This window comes from Serinus canaria, chromosome 2 (genome assembly GCF_022539315.1).
Source record: "Serinus canaria isolate serCan28SL12 chromosome 2, serCan2020, whole genome shotgun sequence".
Classification (NCBI taxonomy): domain Eukaryota; kingdom Metazoa; phylum Chordata; class Aves; order Passeriformes; family Fringillidae; genus Serinus; species Serinus canaria.
The window spans coordinates 45,045,107-45,057,483 of record NC_066315.1 but is presented as its reverse complement, the minus strand read 5'-3'; the positions used below and the strand labels follow the sequence as shown (position 1 = coordinate 45,057,483).

At 34.1% G+C, this 12,377-nt stretch overlaps 1 protein-coding gene across 1 annotated transcript in view; it reads right to left on the bottom strand.

The window, feature by feature from the left end:
* ULK4 (unc-51 like kinase 4) overlaps positions 1 to 12,377 on the bottom strand; it is a 212,519-nt gene that overhangs the window by 109,377 nt on the left and 90,765 nt on the right. Inside the window, exon 31 of the mRNA XM_050970707.1 lies at positions 8,257 to 8,305. Coding sequence (XP_050826664.1) covers positions 8,257 to 8,305 — 49 coding nt within the window. The remainder of the gene's footprint in view (positions 1 to 8,256; positions 8,306 to 12,377) is intronic.

Below are 12,377 nucleotides of genomic sequence, written 5' to 3'. Positions count from 1 at the left end.
CAAACCCCAATAACAATAATTATCTCAACGTGATGGATGGAAAGTAAATAATTCCAGCTCTGTTTAAAGCTGGCAGCTGTTAGCTCAGAGTTAGGTAGAGACATCTTCATGAACTGCTGCCACACAACTACAGCAGCACAGACAACTCTTAAGCTCTGTGGTTGTAGCAAATGCTGAAAGCCTAGCATACATCACAATGATATTGAAAAAGCAAAATGTTTCTTCCATTGTTGGCAGGAAAATTCCTCTGCAAAAGGGAACTTTTGTTGATCTTATCACTGGGTAACAAAGGGCTGGAGATCAGTGCTATGGAAAGGGACCTGGGGTCCTGGTCAATGACAAGTTGAACCTGAGTCAGCAGTGCCCTGGCAGCCAGGAGGGCCAAGAGTGTCCTGGAGGGCATCAGGGACAGCATCACCAGCTGGGGAAGGCAGGAGGTTGTCCTGCCCTGCTCTGCACGGGGGCAGCCTCACCTCAAGTGCTGAGGGCAGGTTTGGGAACCACAATGTAAGAGGACATCAAACTATTAGAGTGTATCCAGAGAAGGTGAATAAGATGGTGCAAGGTCTCAAGAGCAAGACCAAGGAGCAAATGAGGTCACTTAGTTTGCTCAGCTTGGAGGAGAAAAGGCTGAGGGGAGACATCATTGCAGTCTATGACTTCCTCAAGTGAGGCAGCAGAGGAGAGATGCTGATGTCTCTCTGGTCACCATCAATATGACAGAAGGAAATGGAATGGAGCTGCATCAGGGGAAGCTCTGATTGGACATTAGGAAAAGATTTTTCACTGAGAGGGTGGCTGGGCACTGGAAGAAGCTCCCTAGAGAAGTGGTTGCAGAACAACACCTGACATAGTACAAGGAGCATCTGAACAACACTCTTAGTTATATGATGACTAAGGCAGTTCTGAATGTAGCAGAAGTTGCTACATTCTATGATCCTTTCTAGTCCCTTTCAACTGCAGACAATATATGGTTCTGCCATTGCTCTATCCATATGCAAAACCACCACACATCACATGACAACATCTGGGAAAAGAAATCAAATCTCATGGATTCTTGTTATTAATCACAATCAGAAATTGTGTTTATAGCAAGCATTTTGGCTTCTAATAATTCTGTTGTCATCTGTTAAGCACACAATAGTTACACATGAGTAACTGGTAAGAATTAATTCCATGTACAGTGCTAATAATTGGAGAGATCAGTTGACCATAACAGATTTAACAACCCAATTCAGCACTAATCAAATATTTATATGTATAAACACTTCCTCAGAAACTCCTGACTTAAAGATCACTAAAACAAAATTAAAAAAAAAATCTGTTTCTGAAAATAAAACTTTCTATCTGCAGGATTCCTCTTGAATTCCTGCTAAAAAATTCTCAGGGGAGATCCACTTAGAAATGTTTATTTCCAGGACTACAAATTCAGATGTGCAGCCTTATCCCTTTAAGTATACACTATTTTCAAGTCAGTAATTTAAAAGAGATAAGTAGTCTCAGGAATCTCATCCTAAAACTTAAAGTGCTTAAACAACTTAACAGAGTAATGAAAAATCCTTACATTCCTACCAAAGAAGCCACATTTTATTCCTAGAAAATTGGAAATTAACATACTGTACTTTTACAGTGCTTTTTACAGTGTCTTCTTTGGTGTATAGAAGCACTTCTATTAATTTGATTTTACATTAAAAACAGAATAAAAAATACATCACTTAATGTTGACACAAGACTTCAATGCATTGGTAAGAAACTTGTCAGTTTGGAAAGGATTTAAACCATTCTCACTGGTGAAGTGGTTTTCTCATAGTAAATTTTACACTTGCATTACAGTTATCTACTTTAAATGATATCTTGTAATTTTTTCTCATTCCAAATACATAAATTCTAAGATAGTTCAAAACTTTTTCACTAGTTTCTCCTAAACCCATCTTTGGATATTAAATGCCTTTCAAAAACTAGCAACTATTTTGCTTTATAAACTACCCATTAAAATAGGGGTTTGGCATTTTTACTTTCAGAAATCCTCAAAGATTACATTCCTAATCTGTCACAGCAGTTTTAAATACATAGCAATTGTATGCCATAGCATACATTTTGACTATTAAATATAGTAGATTTGAGAAAATGTGCATACTTCAGAGAAAAGACAAAAAATATGGATTAAAAAAAATAAATTCATTATGGGTACATTTAAGGTTTCTAACTAATGTCTATCCTGTAGAAGCCATAAAAATCACTCCTAGAATCTAATTTCAGTTACCTTCTAAATTTAGCTTTTCCCCAACAGCAGTAATGAACTGGTGAAATACACCAAAAAGAGCCATTGCATTGAACACTTTTGTAACAGCATTAAAAATACAGAGAGGAATAGGACCGACCCACACAAAGGTATTCAAATAAATTGTATTTCCTGTTCTTTAAAACATATGTAGACTAGGCATTCCCAGATACTTTTGTGTTAATTTTTTTACTAGAGAGCTGATTCTAAATTAACGTTTGAGTATGCCTACAGCCTGGAGCGAGATGTCCAGAGCAATCAATCAGCATCCATCTTCTCATGCAAGCACTGAGCTGACTTTAGGTCAAAGCTCATTTACAGCATAGAAGACCAAGGGCCCATTCACACTAAATGCTAGAGCTTTTATTATTTGCCAAATTTACTATCCTAATTTTCTCCAGCAGATGAGTTCCACAGCATAAACTTGTACTTTTGACAGAATATAAGAGAAAGAGTCTCCAAGTCTTTTGTTTCAAGTACTCATACTGGATGGCTTATGAGTACTTGCAAGAGTTAGAAACACTCTTCCCATTCTTTAGACACCCAACAAGATGTGCACCACACTGGACTAGAAGGGGCTTTCCTTTACAGACACAAACTCATGCTTCAAATGCTGCAATAACCTGATCCATGTTCTTCTATACTTATCATCTATGTGGCTGCTAGACAGCAAAATACCTCTAACTCTTCTGTCAAATGATACATGACTCACCAGAAAATAGAAACCAAGCAAAAGAGGAATGATGAGGCTCTTCTTTTTCCTCTCCAGTGTTCTTTTTCTCCATTTTTATAGTATATTCACAGGTAAGACTGGACATAAAACAACTATTATTTTTAAAACATTTTAAGTCGATGGCTTTGTTACCTTAACTGAATCACAAGGAGTAGCATCTCTGACCATAACCATTTCCTGTGGCTTTTATGTGCTATTAAAATTCAAAATTAAATATGGAATCCAACCATTATTTCCACTTGGATGATGCTATACAACTTCTTTTTCAAAACAAAACTTTTTTTTGTTTTGTTTTTTTACTTGAAGTACTTTCTTTAAAATTATTTTAAATTAAAAAAAAAAAAGGCAATCTAAGTATACCAAAGGAAACTGGTTATACATGGCTATGTGTCCTCTACTCAGACAAAATTTCCACAAAACTGTTAGCTTTCTTGAAAAGAAGTTGTTACACAAGAAATCTGGCATGGCCTGTTTCTTCTTTTAAAGCACACAATAATCTATTTCTTATGTAACTATAACAATTTTTCTTTTAATTATGCTCAGCTCATATTCTCTCCCTTAGTGATAATATTGAACTCTATTTTCATCTGCAATTACAACAAAGTAAGTCAAGCACACCTTCTAAAAGGACCAGTGACTGCCACCATAACATGATTTAGAAGCATTTTTGAGTGCCCAAGCATAGGTTGACTGCAGTCTATCAAAAAACATGAACAGTATATGATGTCTAATTTAATATGTTCAATACAGCCATCCCAAAATACACACCGATGGCATAAACCTTTCAAATCTATACACAACTAGGAAAAATAAACAAAAATATATGAACAGGACTGCAAAGGGAAATCTATTTGGCACTTTCATACAAAGAGCTTTCCACTGTATTTGAAGGAAAATAATTTAAAATACGTAAATTTGAAATTAATTTTAATTATTTCACTACTGCAAACAGAAGAGGTGGACTTGCTAGTGTTAAGAATAGAATAACAATATAAATAAAACAACCACTGTGTTTGAATAGCCTGTGCACCTTAGACATGAACACACTATCTACTACAAATCATATTTAATAAGAAGATATCATTTTTAAACTGCAATATTCAACCTTACTATAATTTTTATTGAAAGAATATGTCTTAAACTTTAACTGGCTGCTAAGATCCAAAAAATTGCAAAAAAACCCCCAAATTACAGCAAAAACTGATGGCTGTGATAATATGCTGCTGTGACTAAAAGCTACACCAGAAATTTTAATAGGATAAGAACAGAATTGACTATTGGGCTTTAAAAACAGAGTAGCATTGAGTTCCTAATCACAAGCATCATTAACTTTAGTTTCAAAACTTAGCGGCAGAAAAATAGAATTTCACCAACTGCACAGAATTTCTTTTCTATGCAATAGCTTACATTCAGGCAACACTAAATGAAGATCAGGTAATATTTATGATGTTACCCTTTTAAAAGTAACATAAAACAGAAAATAGCATTTATGTCGACTTCTTTGCTTGCTACTCAGCAAAATCTTGGTAGCAATCTAAAATAAAAATAGCCATAATTAACAAAAATGGCATTTTTTGTAAGCACTTCCAAATCCTTTATCAACCTCATTTCAGCATTATAACATAATAATCAAAATCAATACTTTGTAAATTATAAACTGATATTGAAGGCAAATGGCATAGGTTTGACATTGCAAAATATATTAGAAACTAAATACTAAGAATGTAGCAATAAAAGGCAGCAAGAAAGTACATTAAATATACCCTTCTGTAACTTTTCCTGCTACAACCCCTTCTTAATCAACAGCAGCATTTCATATTTATACCTTATATCAACCCAAGTTTTGGCATTATTTATATAACCCTCACCATATTTCATCTTGCTACCAAGGGGAGTTTGGATCTTTTAATTTTTTCACATAATGATGTCAGCTTTCCTTCTGATTTTCAGTCATTTACTGTCCTAAAAATACTTGTAAATTGTCAATATGTCTCCATTTATCCACAGATACATATCACTACATATTCACTGACCACATTAGTCATTATTGCAAGATTGATGTCTACTCTTATTGCAGTCACACCTTCATATTGCTTTGTAGGACTACTAATAATCTATGTAACCTCTAGCACCAGGATCTGGGATCATGGCACTATGAAAATAATTTGCATTCAGGTAAACCATTAAATTCTCCCTGAAGTTCTGTAAAGAACTGTATTCAGGTTTTTCACATACTCACAAACCACATCATTAATGTGCACTTCCTAAATGCAACTGAGTGTTGAGAGATGAGCGAATGCAGAAGGTTTCCAGGGGAACTGGAACTCTATTTAAACCTCTTACTAATTAACTCAGTGACTAAACCCTAGTTCAGGTGGCGATAAATTTTGGCTATTCTCTTAGAACAACTTTTTAGGTAGACAGTAACAGATTTTTTTTCACTGATCCAGCTCTTTTGCTTTGCAGCTAGAACATTTACAAAATTGTAGTCATAAGTGACATGAAAGGGTACTTTTCATATGCTTTGACTGAATTTAGAGATCTAACTGGTCCAGAGAGATGACAGAGGATAAAAAAAACACCTTGCCAAATCTCAGTATTACTGCCTTGACCACAACATAGGTTAGTGTGCAGTATAAGAGGTAATATAACTCTACACTGATGAGCAGTGAAAACTAGTCATATTAAAACTTATTTCTTATGAACTGCTCAGTATTTGCAAGCCATCATGTTCTTTGTCCTTGCTACTGTGCTAGCTAGATTAAAGCTAGTACATTCAATCCCACTTGGATTGCAGCGCAGCCTAGAAACAAAGACTGCTTGTGGAAATGCTTTTCAATTTTAAGCCCACATTATTTCCCTTCTGAGTCTAACAGAGTCAATGTACTGTCAGTTGCATTGCAGAAAATAGCATGAACTATATTTAATGACACACACAAAATACGCATTGGATATTATTTCTTGCCATAGAAATTATTAAGTAGTAGTAATAAACCATGGACTAGATAGCAATAGCTCTACAATAAATTACTGTAAGAATAAAATGGAGTATTGACTCTGAAGCATAATTCAATAGTTTAGGGTCTGGTAAAGGCCTAGGTATAATAACATAGATCTCAACTATTTGTGTCGATCCTTGAAACCCAGAAAAGTATAAACCTAGACAAAGACTAGTTTATATAGAATAATGGGAATCAAATTATATGTAACTCCCTGCACCCATATGACTGAAAATTATTTCAGAAACCTGTAATGAAGCAGTTTGTTAATCTGTCCTATTCAATCTATTCTGTTCAAAAGAGAAGTAGCCAAATGATTAATCCTTCCAGTCTGATTTAGTCCTGGCTCCTGAGTTTTCCCAACTGCCTACCACTCCTTGCTGAATTCAGTTTTCTGTAGGGAAAACAGAGGAAGGGGTTGCCACCCTCCTTTGCTGTTTCTGGTGTTACATCTCGCATCCCTTGACCCAAACAAGACCACAGCTCAAATGCTGTATATGGCAAGTGAAGCAATTAATTACAGGTGTCCTCTCTGAACAAAGCATGTTGAAAGGGGAAATTTTTTCTCCCTAAAAGCTACACAATTTTTCCCCAACTCTAACCATTGGCTCAAAGAAAGCCATAGGGCTTCAAGAGAGCTGCAAAACCTTGAGAGACCACTAGTCAGGCAGACAATTTAGAGCTAAACTGATTTACTCCCTAAAAAAAACATGGAACTATACCACTATTTCTATAACTCCTGAGGTCAAACTGTATGTGGGGAGGTAAGGAGGGAGCATTTATGACTGACTACAGCTTGTCCTACTTACATGGTATGACAAACACATCTTCGATTCCATGACTACAGATACATTATACAAAACATTTCAATATCTGGGAATATTTTGAGAGATCATAACCATGTTCAAATGCTCATAGCTATAAACTAACACACACATATATATATATATATATATATATATATATAATATATATATATATATATATATATATATATATAAATAAATACAAATTTCAAGATCCTAGCACCTGAAGACATTTCAAATATTAACTAAATATTTAAGGGTATTTATATGAAACATTTGACTTCCATATTTTACTGAATTCTTCTTTTATTAATACCTAAAATTAAAAACTATCTGTGAACTACAGTAAAATGTATGGGTTTAGTCTCAATACTTATCACAAAAAGAGATTTGTAGATATATGTACAAAAAATATCATAAAGCCTGTGTTCTGTATGCTGCTGGAAAAAATCTATCATCACTAACAAGGTTACTTTAATAAAAACAGCTTATCGAGGTATGCAGTCTTAAAGAGATTCAAAACGATAGTAAAATAAATCACTGCAAAGGAAGAGTGAAGATTAAAATACTGAAACTTAAGAAAGGAATATCAAAGTTGATTCAGAATCCCATTTATGAACCTCGTCTACCCTGAATAAGTCTGAATTTCAAGAATGATACAAGTATGCAATCTGCCTGTGCTACATAAATTAGGTGTATTTACTCATAATGCATATTTAGTATTCATCAGGAGTATGCTTACAAGAGAGGACACTTACCTGATACAACTTCATGAACTTAGAAATTAAAAAAATTAACAAGAGACTGGAATTTAACAATGAGAAGGCTAATTGATAGTTTAGTACCCAGCTTCCAAATTAGCCTAAAGATCTCTCTTCTTCATTAACATATTTGTTTTGCAACATTTCAGACAAACAAATAGGACAGTTTTCATGACCTTTATAAGTGGCAGTTTCTATTTAGGGATGGAAGTTCCACATGTGACTATCCCAAAATCACATCCTTGATACTTTATATTGAAAGAAATTCTAAAAGCAAACAGTGGAATTTGAGAGTACCATGTCAACAGTATCAAATTTGAATTAGACGTTATTAAATAAAATGCAACTTCCTCAGCATTTCTTGTATGCCCTTAACATTTATTTCACTCTAATTAAGAATCAAGCTCCTTAATTCTATTTTTAGGGGATTTTTTGATTCAAGAAAGAAAAAAGTACTTGAAGAAGCTTCTCATACAGGTGGACTAATTGGCAAGAACTTCCTAAATGATTGCTTACTCTAGATTCTTTTGTTTTGTTAGACTGCTTCATTTGATTTTACAAACATCTTATTATTTTATCAACATTACTAATGAAGGCTACTAGTTAGATATGAGTTGGGAGACAGGATATCTATCTATTAGAATATATATATATCTATATTAAAAATTATTCTTACCAAGATGACTTGAAAAAGAGCTGGAAAAAGATGGTTTTCTTCCATGAGGCTGCAAAAACATATTTTAAGATTTACTTAATAACAGAGGAAGTGAATTCTTATTTAATACACTAAACTCACAAGAGAAACAGAGCAGTATAATAGCTGTTGCCAAGATCCATGACCCAGAACCTTAGCCTTTGACTAGCTCTCAACAAATATGACCTCCATTTCAGATATTAAACAGAAACAGCAATGTTATATACTGCTTTGGAAATTACTTCTAGGTCTGCTTCACTGATGCAATTCAAGTGAATAGAACAGTAATTAATTTAGCATTTTTTATTGGCATTAATTAATAAAATGCTGCAACTATACCAGTACACATACTATGAAACAGAGTGCACCATTAACTGTCTGAATTAACAGACTCAGCACACATAATGAAATTATAAATATGCTGTATTTTTTTTAAGAATGCCATGTTAACTAACTTCTTGGGTTTAACACACTTATATTTGATACATTTGTCAGATACTTGACAATGCTGAGCAGTAGTGGCCCAAAAGAAGTCAACTATATTCTTCTGCATTTCAAAATTAGGCAAAACCCAGCATATATCTGCTTAAAGAAAGAATATTCTCAAAAATCAGTAATATTTTACATCAATGCTGTGTTTTCTTTTGCTGGAGCACAAAATACTGTATTAGTAAAGCATTAGTGTGTCTCACACACTACAATGACTTATGAGTCACATGATTAACTGTATTATATTTTACTGCTCTTTACTGTATTATATTGGCTAATTGGAAGAATGATTGTCACCTTTTCTTACCCACTACACTAAATGCCTATTCACCAAACACCAAAGAGAATACCCAATTGTGTGTCTCAAAATTTTTTTGTTGTGTCACCATAATGTCATGGAAGTGCTTCATAAACCATTGGAAGGTTTGGCTTTCTGACACAGCAGAGATAAGACTGCATTAAGAAGCCCATGTGATAAATGTAGAATTCAAACACAGAGAGCATGTCTGGGATCTCAGTGTACAACACTCTACAAAGTTGTCTTGCCAGTAGTATGCCAGCAAAAAATACCAAGTTAAATCACACAGTTCACTGTGAATAAACAGCAGCAGTTATTTTTGACTAAAACAAGTACTTAATTTCATGTTTGAAGCTTTAATGTGTAAAGCTCTATACTGGCTTCTGGTAAAATAATCATCAGTTTAATTCTGTTTGGTAAGCTATTTGTTAAAAAGAACTCTTATATACTTAGAATCACATAGTTCCATTTAAGAGTTTTTATTCATTTCCAATAAGATAAGAGGAGAAGGTGGTATTTTTATGGACAGTATAAGCTAAAATAATAGACTGTGAACTGAAGCAACTAAAAGGAATTTCACATTCTCCTCTATGAATTTAATGTAAAAATCAGAGGGGGCTAGAACATTCATCCAAAGGTTATAAAAGTAATGCTTCATTTAGATTAATGTCACCTGTAAGAACCCTGATTGTTCATATTTGCTGGAATCCCGTCTTGTAAAGGAAATATAATAAGGAATGAAAGCCATGTTTAGAGTACAACAATATCTATGAATAACTCAGAATTACTTCTAAGTAATGCAGATATATGAATTATGTATGAATAATGGTTTACATTTTCATACTGTTTTTCTATTTCTCTGATCCTTGCCTTCACCCTAAATGTAATAAGGATTTTATGACATAGAATCTATATGAGTTAAGGGTGGGAATAAGATGATCTGCTGCATTGTACAGTACTAGCATGTAGACCTGGAGAAAAGTAAAACACATCAACTAAACTGTTCAAAATATAACAAAACAGTATCCTTTTATGCACCCACATATGGACATTAAACAAAAGGAAGTAATAGTCTTGTTCAAACAAATGTGTTCACTTTTTCTTGCATACAGAAATGTTACATTCAAAAGAGGCAAAAGAGTTTAGGTAAGGAAAGAAACTCATTATTTCTAAGTTTAGAAGCGTAAATTTAAGGACATTTTCTCTTCTTTTTAAATTGAAGGAAACTTTTTTCCATATGCAATGGAAAAAAATTACTTTAATAGGTCAGGGGAATATAAAAGCTAATCTCTTCTGGGCCATCTAATAGCCCTTAAATAGATAGCAATGGCAGCCTGGACACAGCCAAGTCATAAGAGAGCGCCGGTATTACAGATAGGAGGACTTATTATATTTGAGGTTCATTTCCAGAGCCAAATCTACCAGTTAAATTAAAAGCCTAGTCCATGCCTGCAAAACAGAATTTTGCTGACATAGATATAACAATACTGAATGTAAAGAAAGTCATTTAAACACCACAGACTCCCAAAAAGAGCAGCTACTGTAACAGCAATCATAATGACAAAATGAAGTTTTGCCAGCACAAGCCTACTTATGCTTAGGGTTTATTGGAACTACTTACCCCAGCAAAAGCTGCTCACTTTGCTACATAAGCAGCATTTAAACTGTGAACACATTAACAGTAAAATACAATCAAATATCAAGAATAACTAAGCAATCCTAGTTTAGGCAGAACTTAGAAAAATGCTTTTGTGGTAGAGGGTAAATTATGAAACAATTGTTTTTAAACAGTGGAAGTGTTCTCAATTGTTACAGCACTACAAAGTCAGCTATACTTTCCGCTGAGATAAACTAAGACAAAACTAGAGCCAATAGGTCTGTTCTTAAAGGTCACCTGCCAAACTTTATGATTGAAATAATAAAAAGCTGCAGCCTTGAAAAAATTATACACATAACTTTGCTAAAGCATAAAGTCACATCAAGCACTGCATTAAGACAAAGCTTAAAGCTGATTTATCCCAACTTTGCATATAGGTGCTCAAGCGAGAGAGTGACTTTAACACACTCTTCACTGCTGTCTTACATAATTTTACAGAGGAATTGTTTAAAAGCTGGTGAAAGAGGAGTTTAGCTATATAATTTATTTCACAGAATGTTATTCTAAAGCAAAAGTATTTTGGTTCTTCATAGACTGTTAAAGAATTTATATTAAATTAGGTCCTACCCTGTTTGGAAAACATACAGAATCATCATTATATACATATGCAAATCATAATACTAAATAACAACAGTAACTATTTCCATCTCATTTTAATCTATATATAAATAAACAGTGCTGGCTCAAAATAACTGGTGATCTGATTTTATAAGACTTGCTATCAGTACAATCTGAATTTTTAAAATAGTAACAATTTTCAGAATGAGATTGAGCCTCCAATTTTGCTTTCCAACAATATGCGAGATCTGTTTTTCTAGGAAATCCTAAACTACTTTCTTGCAAAACCAAAACCTGCTCCAGGACACCAAACACAAAAGGCTTTTTGTTACAGGTTTGATACCTTAAAAAGACAGAAAATGTGTCGTTATCTGAAAGAATCTTTAGAGAAAAGTTGGATGGGTGGGTAGGGAAATCTGGGTATTACAGACATTCTAAGATGAACAAATGAGTAGAAATTATTCTGCAGAACAGAACTGGTGGAGATGCACAAAGCAAGAACCAAGACACTAATTTTAAAGTGATGTAATGTCAAATCCATGACAGATTTTTGAACCCTACTAAGGGCTCTTTAAAAATAGGCATGGCTGTTCACATTGCAGAGGCTGGGGGAGACAGCTAAAGGAGAAATACTCCAGAAATTTATCAAGTAGTGTGCTTCTTCTTAACTGTTAAGATGATGCCATAAAATCAAATAGCAAGTGATCAGATCAGACAAAGAAAAACAAAAAAAAAATATGTGAAGATGACAAATCTTTATATACATGTGGTTATGTTATAGAATAACTATTTATGCTGAAAGTGACTTGTGTAATATCTCTTTTAGTCCACATAAATAAAATGAAGATTACTCCCCAATAGCTACCATCTACGGAACACAATATCATCTTACATGGGTTCTGAAAAAAACCCTCAGAGGTGGCTGAGAAAGCCTCCAGAAAGTAATCCCACACATTTGACTCCTTCCTGTAGTCTTCTCTGGGCACCTACTATTGAACACAAGAGAATGGACTGGACAGTGGTTTAGATTTGCTTTATGCTAAACAGATGATTCATGGTAGAACTGAATTCACTCAAGTCTGGAGCTTCAGCTGTAGCAAC